This window comes from Meles meles, chromosome 19 (assembly GCF_922984935.1).
Source record: "Meles meles chromosome 19, mMelMel3.1 paternal haplotype, whole genome shotgun sequence".
Classification (NCBI taxonomy): domain Eukaryota; kingdom Metazoa; phylum Chordata; class Mammalia; order Carnivora; family Mustelidae; genus Meles; species Meles meles.
This window is the reverse complement of record NC_060084.1, coordinates 27,396,421-27,413,348: the sequence shown is the minus strand read 5'-3', so window position 1 is coordinate 27,413,348 and position 16,928 is coordinate 27,396,421. Positions and strand designations below refer to the sequence as shown.

The 16,928-nt window shown below is 45.1% G+C and overlaps 1 protein-coding gene across 3 annotated transcripts in view; it reads right to left on the bottom strand.

Annotated features, from left to right (window-relative positions):
• The window catches only part of BBS2 (Bardet-Biedl syndrome 2), a 42,594-nt gene extending 27,148 nt beyond the window's left edge, over nt 1-15,446 (bottom strand). The window contains exons 1-2 of one of the 3 annotated variants that reach the window (XM_045988001.1): nt 15,436-15,446; nt 1,732-2,015 (exon numbers count right to left, since the gene is read on the bottom strand). In XM_045988001.1, the coding sequence (XP_045843957.1) occupies nt 1,732-1,848 (117 nt within the window). In that variant the 5' untranslated portion in view covers nt 1,849-2,015; nt 15,436-15,446. Of the gene's footprint in view, nt 1-1,731; nt 2,187-15,435 lie in introns of those variants that run through there. The other 2 variants (XM_045988000.1, XM_045988002.1) reach the window with 2 other exon arrangements.
• Between the last annotated feature and the right edge of the window lie 1,482 nt (nt 15,447-16,928).

The window sequence follows — 16,928 nt, the reverse complement described above, 5'->3', positions numbered from 1 at the left end:
TCCCCCTTTCAAATGTAAACTCCAAATGGGCGAGACTTGCCAATTTCAACCTTGCAACTACAAACCTAAGAACTGTGCTCAGTAGTAGTAAGCCCTTATCAAATAAGGGGCAGAGCCAATATCCACAGCACATTTTCAGCCCATTTATTTAGCTGCTATGTGCCCACGGAACCAATATGATTTTTTTTTTTTTTGCACTTGCAGTACCTCCTAACAATAACTAACATTATCACATGCCAGGCCCTATGCCAGGGCGTTCTTCTTCATTACAGTACCTAATGAAAAGGAATCTTTACTTCCTACTTCTGTATCCCAAGGCATATCTAACATACAGCACAGGTGGAAATGTCTTGAAAACTATAAAATATTATATAAATGTTAGCTTATTAAATCTACACTGGGTCAAGAACAGGTGCCTTACCTTTCATCTCCTTTCATCAACTTTCTAGTTGCATGACGTCACGCATTACTTTGAACCTTTCTGAATCCCTATTCTAGTCAATGAAGTGGGAGTCACAACAACAAAATAACAACTAATTGGGCGCCTGGGTGGCTCAGTGGGTTGAGCCGCTGCCTTCGGCTCAGGTCATGATCTCAGGGTCCTGGGATCGAGTCCCACATCGGGCTCCTCTGCTCGGCGGGGAGCCTGCTTCCTCCTCTCTCTCTGCCTGCCTCTCTGCCTGCTTGTGATCTCTCTCTGTCAAATAAATAAATAAAATATTAAAAAAAAAACACAAAATAACAACTAACAATGAATGACTTACATGCCTACATTTCCCACACCCCAAGCGCTTTACATGTATTAACTTACTTAGTCCTCTTAACAACCCTATGTCGTAGATACTATTATTAAGTACTTTGCCCAAGGTCATGAAATTAGTAGGTATTGGAGCTAGGATCACACCTGTGCTATGCTGCTGCCCTTGGCATTGTAGCAAGGATGCCGAGATAATTCGTGTAATGAAGCTCTGTGCCTGTTAAACGCTATTACGCTTGGTGTCACTGTATTCCACGTATTTTGGTCATGCATCCATCAGCACAGAGTGCCTTGATATGCCTCCTCTGCTGGGTTTTAAGCTTTGCGAAGCAGGGATTTCAGCTTTATCTCTGAACCCCCAACATCTAACACAAAGGAGGTGTTCAGTAAGTCTCCTGAATGTTAAATGACCATTTCATCTCTGTGACTTCCACACCTTGGACAGCACCCAGCACACAGTAAGCACCCAACAAGTACTTAGTGAATAGCTTATAGGAAAAGACGTAAATGTACATGGATAAAGATCAAGTGAAATTTGAATCATTGAATTTTCGGGTCTTTGTATATTTTTCCGTAAAGTTGTTTGGTTCGAGAGGCAATATAAAATAGTGGAAGGAGCTCCGGAGTGACAGGCGGAGGCCCTGGGCTCCGCTACCGCTCTTAATCGTGACCAAACCCCTCCCCTCCTGGGGACTTTTCTTCCCTAAGCTCCCTATCTGCACAGGGGCTCCAACATCCTCCGAGTCTAAGTGCCTGTGGACAAGTAAAGTTAACCGCTCGGAAAAGCCCTTCATGCGAGACCCCATTATCCTTCGTTATTCTGCGCTGGAGGGGAGCAAGAGACTGCAGGCCGGTTGCCGGGCAACCGTGGCTGGGGGCGGGGTCGTAGGATGAAGGGCGGGATCGCAGGGGCGCGGCGGGCGGAGATCCTGGGGACTCGAGGGACCCAGATTCCGTGCGGTGGGAGCGGTTACCTTGCCCGCTTGGGTGGCGGCTGCCAGGCACGGGTGAGTCCCGTCGTAGCGCCCTATGGCCACCATGCGGGGGCTGATTTTGTGGCGCAGTTTCAGGGTGAACACGGGCAGCAGCATGATGGCGGCGGCTCAGGGGAAGAGGGCCCGAGGCCCCAGGCTTGCGCTGCGGAGCCGGCCTCACCCGCCGCGGTGCGGGGCTCCGCGACCGGAGTAGCTCGTCTCCGGCTGCTTTAAGCCTGGCGCGAAACAACGCGGAATCGGGGTGGCCCCCCGAAGACCGCCCGCTCTTTCTGCGGCTGCGCAGGCCCACCTCGCTTCTTCTGCGGCTGCGCAGGCTCCGCCCGGGTCCGTCTGCGGCTGTGTGGTCGGGCCTCTCGCGGAGCTGAGGAAGAGGTAGTTTCTCTCTTCGCTGCTGTAAGTTTACCTCATTCCAGTTTACTGTACGAACGTGTCTGAGCTGTTGCACCCGCTGGACTTCTCCCGGCACCACAACCAAGCTGCACGCCTGCAGATTCCGCACACAAGTACCACACACTCCCAAAGGGCCTTAGTTCAGGAAAGGTGTCTTGAATGCCTTCTCTCCCTCTTGATTTAGCTGTTAGTGGGGGCAAATCACAGTAGTTACCTGCGCTAGGTATACCCATCCTTTCCAAATAAATAAAAATCGTGCTTTAGACTCTCATATTTAAGTATTCCAGCCCCCCCTTGTAAAATTCCCTATATGTTTTTTAATGAAAATATACAAAATAGAAAAGTCACAAAACTTCCCGACATTCATTCAATATACTGTGTGTTAGATACTGTTCTAGAGGATAGAGGTTTAGCCATAAACACACTAGTTCACTGCTTTACTGGAGCTCTCCTGGCACTGACTAGTCAGCAGAGACAAGCACAAAACAAGAAATACATGTAGTAGATCATTTGATGATGAGAACCATAAAGTGAAAGGGGGGAAGAGGGATAGAGATCTCAAGTGATACTTAGGTAAGGAAAGTGAGGGAGCCAGCCTCGAGAAAGTGTTTCAGCAGGTGCAAAGGCCCTGGGCACTCCCTTTGGCTGCCTTCTAGAAACAGACATTTAGAAGTGAGGGATGAGATGAGAAGAGAACCAACAGAGGTGACTGAGAAGGAGCAGCCACTGAGGAAGTAGGACCAAGACAATATAGTGTTCTGGAAGCTGAGGGAAGACAGGGAGAAGAAAAACAACTGTATCAGATGCTCAAAGATGAGTTCTAGAATATTCTTGTTACTTGGATTCTGCAATCACAGCTGTACAAATGAGCATCTTTCTTAAAGCCTACTGTTGCATCTGTGAGTAGGTGTATCCTCCTTGGGAGATCATGTCAAAAGACTGAATTTGAGGGCCTTGATGAAATGTAAGACCTGAGACAATGGCCCTCTGCAGCCCCTCTGATGGGCCTTGACTCTGAGTTCCCCCAGGCCCTTTCTGCCCCACCACCTCCTCTGTCACCCATCGAGATGTTCATAGGTCTCCATCGAGACCCACAGTTCATAGCAGTTCCCCAACCAGCCTCAGAGTAGAAATTGCCTTAGGCTTGTCCCCCTGTCCTCGTCCATCAGAACTTAATTTGTTCTGTGAAGTATCCTTCCCCTCCGCCCCCATAATCTACCTCCACAAAGTTGTCAGCAAACTGAATCCACTTTGCTAATATCTAATCTTTCCCACGAACAGCTTGAAGGGAATGGATCTCTAACAGAGATCACTTCAGGCAGTAAGTTTTCAGACAGTCTCCATATGCCAGGCTGTGTTCAAGGACCTATGAAAACAGTGGTGGACGAGAAAGATGTAATCGGTGTCCCTGTGGAGTTTACAACCTGGAGGAGGTAAGGAGCAACAAACATTACACATGAAAGCCAATAAGATCGTTTTGTCTGGTCATAAGACTGATGTGCTGGGTGGGGGAAAGGCTCTTGGAAGAAAAATTAACTAAGATCTTGATGACAAGAAAGCAGCAGCCATTAGAAGTTGTGGGGGAAGGGCTTTCCAGACAAAGGCAACAATAAAGGGAAAGGCCCTGGTTGGATAAGTTCCACGATCAGAAAGAAGACAACATGACTGGAATCTAGTGAGGGAGAAAGAGGTCACATCACCTCAGGCTGTGAGCCACCCCAAGGAGCTTGCGTTTTACTCTTTAGCAGGCAGACAAGTCCATGGCTTACTGGATTTCCATGTAAGGCTGGCCTTGGCCTCCATCCACCCAGTAAAGCCTTACTCACTTTATGGACCGCCTTGGTGGCCTTCACCTTTATAGTTTCTCTTCCTCACAGGACATTATAATCAGCAGCAACATCACTAACATTTATATCACTAACATTTCATTTTCTATGTGCCACCATTTCTAAGTACTTCATGGGGACCCGCTCACTTAATCCTATAAAATAACCCTGTGAGGCAGGTGCTATTGTTAGCCCATTCTACAGATGACAAAACTTTTCCTCTGTCAGCTCCTCCCTTCATGACTCTTCATTGGTGCCCCAATTTCAACCAAAGAAAGTTCAAGCACTTTGACAGCTTATAGAGATCAAATTTTGACCACTACTGGCCTCTGCAAGCCTCCTTTTCTGCCACCTCTTGCCTCAAACTCGATCCCTTCTTAGATGCTGTCTCTAGCTTCCCCACCTTTGCCCACATTGGCCCTCTCCCTAGAATGTCCTTCCCTTTCATGGGTCCCATGGCAATCTCATCATTTGCCATATTGGAGCTATTCGAGTCTTTGGATCACAATCCTAGTTAGGATCAGCAAGGATCCCCAAAAGGGTAGATAATCCCCATCTTCCTTGACACACACTGATCAGAGCAGGGGACTTGGGGAGGCTGTCCTCCAAGGAAAAAGGAAAAACAGCCAGGAGAGATTGGCCCAGAAATGACTCTCCCTCTACCAACAGTCCCAGTCTTCTCTACCTCTGATGACCGCAAACCCCCCCCACCACCGCCAAGAATCATTGGCTCTTCAGAGGGGACAATTGTCATCTTCACATTAGTGAGACCTGGAGCTCCTGAGGACCCAGGACTTGTGAGGAGTTGCTGGTGGACTCTAGGTTGACAGCACCACCTAGTGGGTAAGCGCACAAGTTTCGAAGTATGGAGACCTGAGTTCAGATTTCTCCTCCATCAGTCATTCTCTGAGACTCAGGCGTATCATTTAATGCTAACACTCATATGTTCTGAGTGCCTTCTCTGTGCCAGGCACTTGACATACACACACTTACTCACTTAATCCTCACAGCCACCCTCTGAGGCAGATTCTCTCATCATCCCCATTTTACAAGAATGGAAACTGAGTCACGGGAAGTTGGATCACCCCAGCCCAAGGTCACACAGCTGGTAAGTGGCAGGTGGTCTGGCTCCAGGCCTTGAGCTATGAACCACAGCATGTATCGTAGTGTCTCCCGCAGTGAACTTCCTGAGCTCCAACGTCCTCTTCTAGCAAAGAGAAGTATCTGGAGTACTACTTCTGGGGAGTGTTTGATAATTATACAAATTAATATGAGTAAAACAATGCCCTGCCTTAATAAGAGCTCCCATAAATGGTTATTATGATTATTATGAGTTTTTTATGATTTTCCCCTTGGTGAGAAGGCTGCCTTTGACTTGTTAGGGTCGTTATTGTAATAAATTTGGTGTCTTTTTTTTTCTTTTTTTTTTCCCCGCTCTCTCTCTCTCTCTTTTTTTTTTTTTTAGCAAGTAGCATTGTTTCCAGTTCTGTCTCAGCCCCCCGCCCCCCAGGGGAAAACTCACTTAGCTAGACAAGGTCTGGTTCGGGAACTAGGTGAGACCGAGATTGGAAAGCTGACTTCCCTGGGTCGTACCTGCCCCGCCCCCACGCTCCACATGCTCACCTTGCTATGTGAGGCAGCCCCACTAGAGGGTGTGCAGGTGTAAAGAACGGAGGTTCACACACCTCAGGACTCTGGATTACAGGTCTGGAGGCAGGCCTCGTGAGAGGGCCCCTCTGGACAGAAGGTCTCCAATTGTCAGTCACAGGGTTGACTCTGGAGAGAGGACTGGGACAGGTGGCCAGCTAGAGGAGGAATTTTGACTTTTCTTTTGTGCACTGTGGTGTTTGCTGTTCTCACAGCAAGGTTTTACTTTTGTAATAAACACACACACACTTTTGTTTTATTAACATATAATGTATCATTTGCTTCAGGGGTACAGGTCTGTGAATCATCAGTCTTACACAATTCATAGCACTCACCATAACACATACCCTTCCCAATGTCCATCACCCAACCACCCTATCCCTCCCCCACTACACCCCCACAACCCTTGGCTTATTTCCTGAGATTAAGAATCTCTTATGGTTTGTCTCCCTCTGGATCCCATCTTGTTTCATTTTTTCCCTCCCTAGCCCCCACAACCACCACCCTGCCTCTCAAATTCCTCATATCAGAGAGATCATATAATAATTTTCTTTCTCTGATTGACTTCTCTAAGCATAATACCCTGTAGTTCTATCCACATCGTTGCAAATGGCAAGATTTCATTTTCTTCGATGGCTGCATAGTATTCCATTGTATGTATATACTACATCTTCTTTATCCTTTCATCTGTTGATGGACATCTAGGTTCTTTCCATAGTTTGGCTATTGTAGACATTGCTGCTATAAATATTTGGGTGCACGTGCCCCTTTGGATCACTACATTTGTATCTTTAGGGTAAATACCCAGTAATGCGATTGCTGGGTCGTAGGGTAGCTCCATTTTCAACTTTTTGAGGAACCTCCATACTGTTTTCCAGAGTGGCTGCACCAGATTGCATTCCCACCAGCAGTGTAGGAGGGTTCTCCTTTCTCCACATCCTCTCCAACATCTGTTTCCTGACTTGTTAATTCTAGCCATTCTGACTGGTATGAGATGGTATCTTACTGTCCTTTTGATTTGTATTTCCCGGATACCGAGTGATGTTGAGCACTTTTTCATGTGTTTGTTGGCTATTTGGATCTCTTCTTTGCAGAAATGTCTGTTCATGTCTTCTGCCCATTTCTTGATTGGATTATTTGTTCTTTGGATGTTGAGCTTGATAAGGTCTTTATAGATTTTGGATACTAGCCCTTTATCTGATATGTCATTTGCAAATATCTTCTCCCATTCTGTCAGTTGTCTTTTGGTTTTGTTGATTGTTTCTTTTGATCTTGATGAAGCTTTTGATCTTGATGAAGTCCCAATAGTTCATTTTTGCCCTTTGCTTCCCTTGCCTTTGGCAATATTTCTAGGAAGAAGTTTCTCTGGCTGAGGTGGAAGAGGTTGTTGCCTGTGTTCTCCTCAAGGATTTGGATGGATTCCTGTCTCACATTGAGGTCTTTCATCCACTCTGAGTCTATTTTTGTGTGTGGTATAAGGAAATGGTCCAGTTTCATTCTTCTGCATGTGGCTGTCCAATTTTCCCAACACCATTAGTTAAAGAGACTTTTTTCCCGTTGGACATTCTTTCCTGCTTTGTCGAAGATGAGTTGACCATAGAGTTGAGGGTCCATTTCTGGACTCTCTGTTCTGTTCCATTGATCTATGTGTCTGTTTTTGTGCCAGTACCATACTGTCTTGATGATTACAGCTGTGTAAGGGAGCTTGAAGTCTGGAATTGTGATGCCGCCAACTTTGGTTTTCTTTTTCAACATTCCTCTGGGTATTCTGGGTCTCTTCTGGTTCCATATAAATTTTTGGATTATTTGTTATTGGTGGTATTTTGATAAGGATTACATTAAATCACACACACACACACACACACACACACTTTAAATTACAGTAGTGTGGGGCGCCTGGGTGGCTTAGTGGGTTAAAGCCTCTGCCTTCGGCTCAGGTCATGATCTCAGGGTCCTGGGATCGAGCCCCGCATCGGGCTCTCTGCTCAGCGGGGAGCCTGCTTCCTCCTCTCTCTCTGACTGCCTCTCTGCCTACCTGTGATCTCTGTCAAGTAAATAAATAAATCTTTAAAAAAAATAATAATAAATTACAGTAGTGTGAGGGGCTCCTGGGTGGCTCAGTCATTTGGGCGTCTGCCTTCTGCTCAGGTCATGATCTCCAGGTCGTGGGATCAAGCCCCAGGTCAGGCTTCCTGCTCAGCAGGGAGTCTGTTTCTTCCTCTCCTTCTTCCCCTCTGCCTTCCCCGACTTGTGCTCACATTCTCTCAAATAAATAAATAAATAAATAAATAAAATCTTCTAAAAATATAAAATAAAGTAGTGTGCAAGTGGGGGATGTCTGTGAATTTCAGAGATCCAGACCCACAACCCCTCCCCACACCATTGCCCAGAACATGCCTATAAAGGACCCCAGTCTTGACTTTCCCTCCAATTAAGGGGAGTGGCAATGAGGATCTCTCCCCAGCTCCCAGAGGGGCAGGGGTTAGAGACCACTGGAGCAGAGCAGGCAGCACCGGGTCCAGCTCTGTGAGAATACCCCATGAGCAGTCTTTCCAGGGGTCCCCTCCTTCAACCCTTCATCACCTAAGCCCCATCAGCTGACCCCAGGATGGGTCTGCCATGGGCCATAGGGGTGAGGCTGTCTGTCTGGGTGTCCTGTTAGCCCATTTCACACATGTGAGTGGTGAGAAAGTGAAGAATCATAGTCCAGACCACTTACTTAGCAGCATGTCCCATATTTAAAAAAAAGAAAAGCAGAAACTGCTCCTTCTGGAAGGTAGACAGGAGAAAATGTACCACTACTACTACTCATAATTTATAGTAGAAGCTAACACCTGTTGAGTGCCTACTAGGTACCAGACTGCTAAATTCCTTACTTGTATTATTATGTCTCTTAATCCTCACAGTAATGCTATGAGATTGGTAATATTATCCCCATTTTACAGATGCAGAAACTAATTTCAACTCCAATTTTCTTCTGCACTGCCCCCCACCACCCACACTTGTCACCAAACTGGTAGGAAATCTGGTAAACACCATCTTAACAAGGTAATCAAGATGGATAACGAGGTAAAGTCACATTATCATGCAAAGCATTTCACCTCTGTTGTACTTTCCCCTAAAACCTGATAGACCTGTCTGATCACGAGAAAACAAGAGATAAACTCAAAATGAAAGATAATCTACAAAATACCTGGCCCTACGTCTCAAAACTGCCCAGATGATGTAAAGCAAAGAAAAACTAAGAAACTGTCACAGAATGGACAAGATTAAGGACAGGCGATCAGGAAACAATCCTGGATTCAACCTTGGAGGAGAAAAAGAACATCAATGAGAAAACTGGGGGAGTCTGACTAGAGTTTATAATTTGGATGGTAATGCTGTACCAATGTCAATGTCGGGCTTTTGACAGATGTCCTATGATTATGTAAGTTGGTACCGTGGCGGGGGGAGGGGGGGGTGCGGGCACTGCAGGAAGTCTCGCATAGTGCTGGGGATCAGGATGGTCCTGGGAGGTAGGATAAGGGACATAAGGGAACTTTTTGGAGTGAGAAGAATGTTACATATTTTGATTGTGGTGGTAGTTACATAGATGTATATATCTCTCAAAACTCAAGAACTCTTCAAACTGTACATTTTAAATAATTTTATTGTATGTAAATTATGCCTCCAAGAAAAACGTTTTTTCTGGGTTTTGTTTTGTTTTGTTTAAGTTTTAATTTAAATTCCAGTTAGTTAACGTCCAGTGTCATATTAGTTTCAGGTACATAATGCAGTGAATGAACACTTCCATACAACACCCAGAGCTCATCACAAGTGCCTTCCTTAATCCTCGTCACCTATTCAACCCAACCTCCCACCCACCTCGCCTCTGGTAACCATCAGTTTGTTTGCTATAGTTAAGAATCTGTTTCTCGGTTTGCCTCTCTTTTTTCCCTTTGTTCGTGTGTTTTGTTTCTTAAATTCCATATGAATGACATCACATGGTATTTGTGTTTCTCTGACTTATTTCACTCAGCATAATACTCTCTAACTTCATCCATGTTATTGCAAAGGGCAAGATTTCATTCTTTTTATGGATGAGTAATATTCCATTGTGTAAACACCACCTCTTCTTTATCCATTCATCAATTGATGGACGCTTGGTCTATTTCCATAATTTGGTTATTGTAGATAATGCTACTGTAAAGATCAGGGCACATGTATCCTGTTGAATTAGTATTTTTGTATTCTTTAGGTAAACACCTAGTAGTGCAGTTGCTGGATTGTAGGGTAGTTCTATTTTTAACTTTTTGATGAACTTCCATACTCTTTTCCAGAGCGGCTGCATCAGTTTAAATTCCCACCATCTTTTCATGTGTCTGTTGGCCATCTGCACATCTTCTTTGCAGAAATGTCTGGTCATGTCTTCTGCCCTTTTTGCTTTTTTGGGGGGGATGGGGTGCCCATTTTTAATTGGATTATTTGGTTTTTCGGTGTTGAGTTTGAAAAGTTCTTTATGTATTTTCCATACTAACTCTTTATCAGATATGTCATTTGCAAATATCTTCTCCCATTCAATAGGTCACCTTTTAGTTTTGTTGATTATTCCCTTTGCTGTGTAGAAGCTTTCTAGTCCCAATAGTTTATTTTTGCTTTTGTTTCCCTTGCCTCAGGAGACAGATCTAGAAGGAAGTTGCTATGGCCAATATCAAAAAGGTAACTGCCTGTGTTCTCCTTTAGGATTTTTAGAGTTCAGTTCTCACATTTAGGTCTTTAATCAATTTTGAATTTGTTTTTGTGTATGGTGTAAGAAGGTGGTCCAGTTTCATTCTTTTGCATGTTGCTGTCCAGTTTTCCCAACACCATTTGTTGAAGACACTATCTTTATCCCTTTGTATTCTTTCCTGTAACATTATAAGAAAGCAGGTGTACAAAACAGCACCATAGCTTATTCCAAAGGTCTAGAATGGAAAATACCAAAGCTTCTTCTCAATGTGCTCTTCTCTCTGAACCCCAGACTGGCCTAGCTTAGCCTTCCAAGAGTGGAGGCATTGCCCAAGGAAAAGATGCCTGGAAGCTCTACTTTAACCCACAAGTTTCATTGGGACTTCCTGGGCTCACCTGAGACCAGAAGTAGGTTTTTTTAATTGTTTAAATCTAAATTTAATTTGAAATTTTAAAAAATTTTACATCAATTTTTAAGTCACTCCCATACATAAAATCCTTCAATGGCTTCCCATTACACAGTAAATAAAATCCAAAATCTTAACTTGGCCTATAGAGCCAAGTTTGTGAACCAGCACAGTACACCAAATGTGACCTCGCCTGACCTTTGCACCTGGAGCTCCCTCCACCTGGAATCCTCTGCCCCCCAGATCTTGTCAAGTCTGGCTCCCACAAATCAGTTAGGTCTCAAATCAATACCTCTCTCCTCCGAGAGAGCTGCCCTACAGCCCGGCTCTCTCTCCCCCTAGCTGCTTGATTTTCTTCAAAGTGTTTATCTCTTTCTGAGACTATCTTATTTACTTATTTCTTTACTTGTTTTTTGTCTGGCTCTCCACAGGCAAATGCAAGCTTTGCGAGGGTCTTGGCCACTTCCGATAGGGAAACCCACTAACTAGCAACTCCACCCCCAGCCCCACCTAAAGAGAGAGAGAGGGGATAGAAGTCAGGCAGGGGAATGCAAAAGTATGACTTTATCCCTCTAAGAACTGATCATGGGGAATGTGACTTCTCTTTGCCAAAAAAAGGAACTTCCTCACCCTGAATGCCTAAATCAGAGAGATTTGTCCATCCCTGGAGAACCACAGGCCAAGTCCTGGGTCAGGCCCCTTTCATCACACATCAAGGAGTAAAGCAGGCCGGCTCTATAGAGGAGGCTGAGATGCTATCCCAGGAATAAGAGGGGCTTATTCCTGGGATAACGGGGACTGTTTTGCAACATTCTCGCTCTCTCCACAAGAAACATCCCAGCCTAACATCATCCAAGCACCTTCATCAGTTTCTGGCACATAGTGGGAGCTCTTCAAATATCTGGTGATTGAATGATAGTCTAATTCAAATAAATCAGTATCACTTTGTATATACCTACTACACCTCCTTAGAGTCTTTTCCACCTGGAATGCTCCGCACCACCCCCGCATCTTGTCCAGCCTGGTTCCCCTGTGTCGGTCAGATGTCAGCTCAGTGGCCCCCTCCTCAGAGAGGGACACCCTGAGGCCCCAGGCTGTCTCTCTCTCATTACCCTGCTTTGTCTCTCCCCACTGACAAAATCTAAAGAGATTGTATGGTTTTGTACTAATAAGCATGAGAAGGGGTGCCTCTTTTTTTCTTGTTTTGCACCATGACACACACAAGACCGTGCCTGAGATTCTGGACTTGATTCTGAATATGATTCTGGATGAGCCGGAGATTCCCAAAGAGAAGGGAAGCTATGGGGAATGTATCACCATTTGCACACAAATGAGGACCAACCAGGGCTTCGGGTATTTTTTGTTGTTGTTTTGTTTTAAATAAACAACAATAAAGCAATGCTGTGCATCACACCTTCAGTTATATAAAGACCTATTCAGTAAGTTACATTTCAAGACTCTTTAGGAAAATAAAGAAAAGATTTGGTCTAGCAGGATTCAAATATAATAGCCTTGGCAAACAATTCACTCAAAGAAACACATTTCAGTTAATTTTTTGTTCTTTCCAACATTCTCTGGCTTGAAGGATAAGCTTCAGATTCTAAAATACCTATGTAACTGACATAAATTATGTTGTTGTTTTTTTATCTACAAATCTACTCATGACTGATGAATAACTCCTCCTGCTTTCATCAACATCTGCCAAGCCCAAGGTGGTAAATGGTACCCATCAGAGGCATGAGCAGAGGTGTGTTGAAAGTGACAAGCCAGCCCTGCCAGGGCAATGAGGACTGGGAACCTTCAAATGATTTTGAAATTAGAGAAAGCCAAGGCACCCAAGAAGTAAGCCCAGCACCCAAGGAGAGGAGGAACCAGCTCTTGGCCCAGCCTGCCCCCAGGGTGCAGATCAAAGCTGATAGCTGGAATCTGTTCCAGTTTCCAAGGAGTGTGCTTTTTATAGCCCCCTGGAGCCATACCTGGGTGTGGGCAGCATCAGACGCTGGCTGAGGCTTGACTCAGCTTTAGTAATTACCCATTTGGGTAGGAAGCCAACGGCTGGGGCACCTGTTCTGGAAGGTTGAGTTTTTCTATCTTGGTATAAATTCTTGTAGCTGAAAGCACTCCTCAGCTTTGCAGATCTAAGCCCTGTATCTTCAGGGGGCAGAGCAGGCTAAAGAAATTCCAAGTCCCGTGTCTGTGACCATGGCGTTTCCCAGTAGGAAAGGGGAGAGATCACCAGCTTCAGCTTCTGACCATGAAGCCCCTGTTTGAACAATTCCCATGACTGGGATGCCTACAATTCACACAATTCTCAGAAATCTCTTATTTTATATTATTTACATAAATCTGTTTATTGAATATATATATGATATGCATATGTATATCATATACAGAGACTTACATAAATAATCTCTTACTCATGATACTGTGCTGAGCCACATCAGTCTCTCTTTAGAAATAGGCAGATTGACTTCATGACTCGTCCTGTGTTGGCTCTTTGGGTATTTGAAGATGTATCCTCATCCCTCCATGGCTTCCTTGTGCTGAACACACCCAGATGGACCCTTCAAGTCTTCCTTGGAGTGTGGGCACACTTTACCATGTCTTCTTCCTTGAGAAGACAGCAGATGGGATATCTTTTAAATGCCCTCTCCCGCCCAGCCCACACACACAAATCCTTCTCCTCACCTGCCAAATTCTCCAGAAGCAACACCAGGAAACAAAGATCAGGGCAATTTTTTTTAATTAATTAACTTATTTGATAGAGATTGCAACTAGTCAGAGAGGCAGGCAGGGAGAGAGAGGAGGAAGCAGGCTCCCTGCTGAGCAGAGAGCCAGATGCAGGGCTTGATCCCAGGACCCTGGGATCATGACCTGAGCTGGAGGCAGAGGCTTTAACCCACTGAGCCACCCAGGCAACCTTTTTTTTTTTTTTTTTTTTAAGAATAGAAGCAAACTGGCTAAGATGCTAAGGCTTGACGGGTCCCTACAAGACACAGAGGCACATTCTCCTCCAGGATTGTGAGAAACTGAACCAAGGGACCATTTACAGAGGTGTGGGCAGGACTAGGGAAACCCACACAGGGTCAGGAGGCAACAGGGGAAGCTGTGACCACCCGGTAAGGACTGAATTGTGTCCCTCCTCCCTAGCTTTTTTTCCCTCCATAGATGGTAGCCCACTAGACACACAGTTTTTGTTGTTTGTTTTTTTTTTTAAGATTTTATTTACTTATTTGACAGAGATCACAAGTAGGCAGAGAGGCAGCCAGAGAGACAGGAGGAAGTAGGCTCCCTGCTGAGCAGAGAGCCCCATGCGGGGCTCGATCCCAGGATCCTGAGATCATGACCTGAGCTGAATGAAGGCAGAGGCTTAACCCACTGAGCCACCCAGGCGCCCCCGACGCACAGTTTTATATTTTGCTTCTTACCCTTAACAATATGCTTTGCAGAGCAGCCTCATTTTTCCTTCAAGGCCCCAGAGCAGTACTCCTGTACAAAGCCTTTCACACAGAAATTGTCAGTCTAACATTTGAAATCAACATTTGCATTTTAATAAGGTAGAATACCTGAACTCCGAAGAATGAACTGGGAATAGTAGCATTTCAGAAAACCTGCCAAATGTGTGTATTCGTGAGGACAGGGTGGGGGATACAGTCTTTTCAGTTCAACCTAACAAACATGAATGGAGGCCACGCTAGGAGAAAGGGCCTTTGCTGGATGCGGGTCTAACAATAGCCAACAGCTATAAAGCTCTTACTGTGTGGCTGCTACTGTTCTATGCACATTAACTTATTTAATCTTTGCAATAAGCTTTTGATGTTGGCACTGTTATTAATTATATTCCCCTTTTACAGGTCAGGACTCCCAGGCATGAAGAGGTAAGTAGCTCGCCTAAGGATCCCATAGCCAATGAATGACGGGACTGGGGCTGCACCCACAGAGTGGGGCTCTGGGGCCCTTCGCCCTTGCACAGTGGTGGTATGACCTCTCAGGCATGCACACATTTACTGATTTTCACACCGGGCCCCAGGTTTCCTACCAGGAGAGGTGTAGGGATGTCTTACACACAAGCCCCATGCTCAACGACTTAACAGCTGCAACAGGGGCACAATTCACCCTAAAACCATGAAAGAGAATGGACAGGTCGGGTTAAAAGAGGATGATACAGAATGTTCTGGAGGTTAGAAGAAAGTTGACAAGGAATGCCCTGTAGGGGAAGTGACTTCTGAGCACGAAGGGGACCAACATTTATGGAACAGTTGCCGCGCAACTGCCGCTTCATGTGATGAGTCCTCCTGACAACCTTATTATCACCGCCATTTCTCCAGCCAAAAAACTGAGGCTCCCAGAGATGGCTTTAAAGTGGGGAAGCCGAAATCTTCTCCCAGGATCAGCTATCACTCAGAGGAGAGGAGCCTCTTCACAGTGAGGTGCCAGCAAGGTGTTCCCAAGGCCGGTGACATCAGCCCGCCCCTGTTGGGCTCGTGTGGGATCTTTAGTCATCTTAATGTGAATTGTGGCCAATTAACAAGCCAAAAGCACTTTGAAGATGACATTGTGCATATAAAGGGCCTGTTCCCACAGTTGCAGGCAGTGAGGCAGGACAGGACGGTTTAGGGTGAGGATTGTGGTGGTGACAATGTGGTCTCAGCAGGGCAGGAATTCCTCGGGCAGAGGAGCCCTGAGCGGGAGGAGGTTGAGCTCACCCATCAGGCTGGGCTCCAGGAGAAACCTGGCTGTTTCCAGAAGGATCAAAAGAAGCCTTCTAAGGGCGCCTGGGTGGCTCAGTCAGTTAAGCATCTGTCTTCGGCTCAGGTCATGATCCCAGGGTCCTGGAATAGAGCCCCGCATCAGGCTCCCTGCTCAGTGGGGAGTTTTCTTCTCCTCTCTCATGTGTGCTGTGCACTTGCTCTCTTTCAAATAAATAAATAAAATCTTAAAAAAAAAAAAAAAAAAAGAGAGAGACCCACTGAGTCTCTTAAAAGATCCTGGGAGGCTGCAGGCCTCTGGCCATCCTCCTAAAACAATGATGTGAGTGAGGACCCCTCCGCATGCTGCACATTGAGATGGTCACCACAGACTGGCCTCACTGGCTCTCATCAGATGTGTATATAAAATATCAGCAAAAAGGAGACACAAAACCAGGGAAGAGCTGTTGTCTCAGTAAAGAAGAACTGCAGGGCTGGCTTGGGGGAGGGAGACAGACTTTTCACTGCTTCCCCTTTTGTTCGCTTTGAATTTGGAACCATTTGACTATCTTATCTCTTCAAAAACAAATAAAACAAATTTTAAAACAAAGACCTTCACAGCATATCACTAGGGAGGGACAAAGGTTACAAAGTAGCTAGTTGAATGTAATTTCTGTGTTTTAAAAAAATGCGTGTGTGACACCAACAAGGGGACACAGTGACATCACTAACATGCTGATCAATGCACTCAGGACCCAGGATCACATCCACGGGGTTACTGCCCCAACCGCCAAGCCTGAATCTACATCATCAGGCATCAGGCAAACTCAGGGGCGTTCTGCAAAATGACCAGATGGTACTCCACCAACATGTCAAGGTCATAAAAGAAAAAGAGAGGCAGAGGACCTGTTTTAGATGAGAGGAAGATAAAAAAATCCCTGGTGGCTAAATGTGATTGTGTGGATCTGGAGCGGATCCTGGAGCAGAAGGAAAAATTGTAATCAAGGACATGAGTGAGACAATTGATGCAGACTAGATAATAGGACTATATCAATGTGAAACTTCCTGACTGTGTTGATTATATTATGGCTGTGTAAATTAATATCCTTGTGTTCCGGAAATACGTAATGAAGTTTTTAAGCACTAAAGGGGCAACCTACCCTCAAGTTATTAATATTATATATAGAGAGAGAGAAATGTGACCGCATGCACATCTGAGTAAAAGGTGTGTGTGAGTTCTTTGTATTATTCTTGTCAATTTTCTTTAACTTTGAAATTAATTCAAAAACAATAGAAAGATGTAAGCTAAAATCTTATTTGCGTTGTAGGATTGCCACTGAACCCTTTTTTCTCTTTGCCTATCTGTGCTTTCTTTGTTTCTTCCTTTCCTCCCTCCCTTTTTCTTTCTCTTTCCTCCCTTCCTCCATCCATCCCTTTGTCCCTCCCTCGTCCTCCCTCCCTTTCTTCTTTCTTTCCTTCTGAAAAAGTAATATGGTAAAAGTAATTCACTG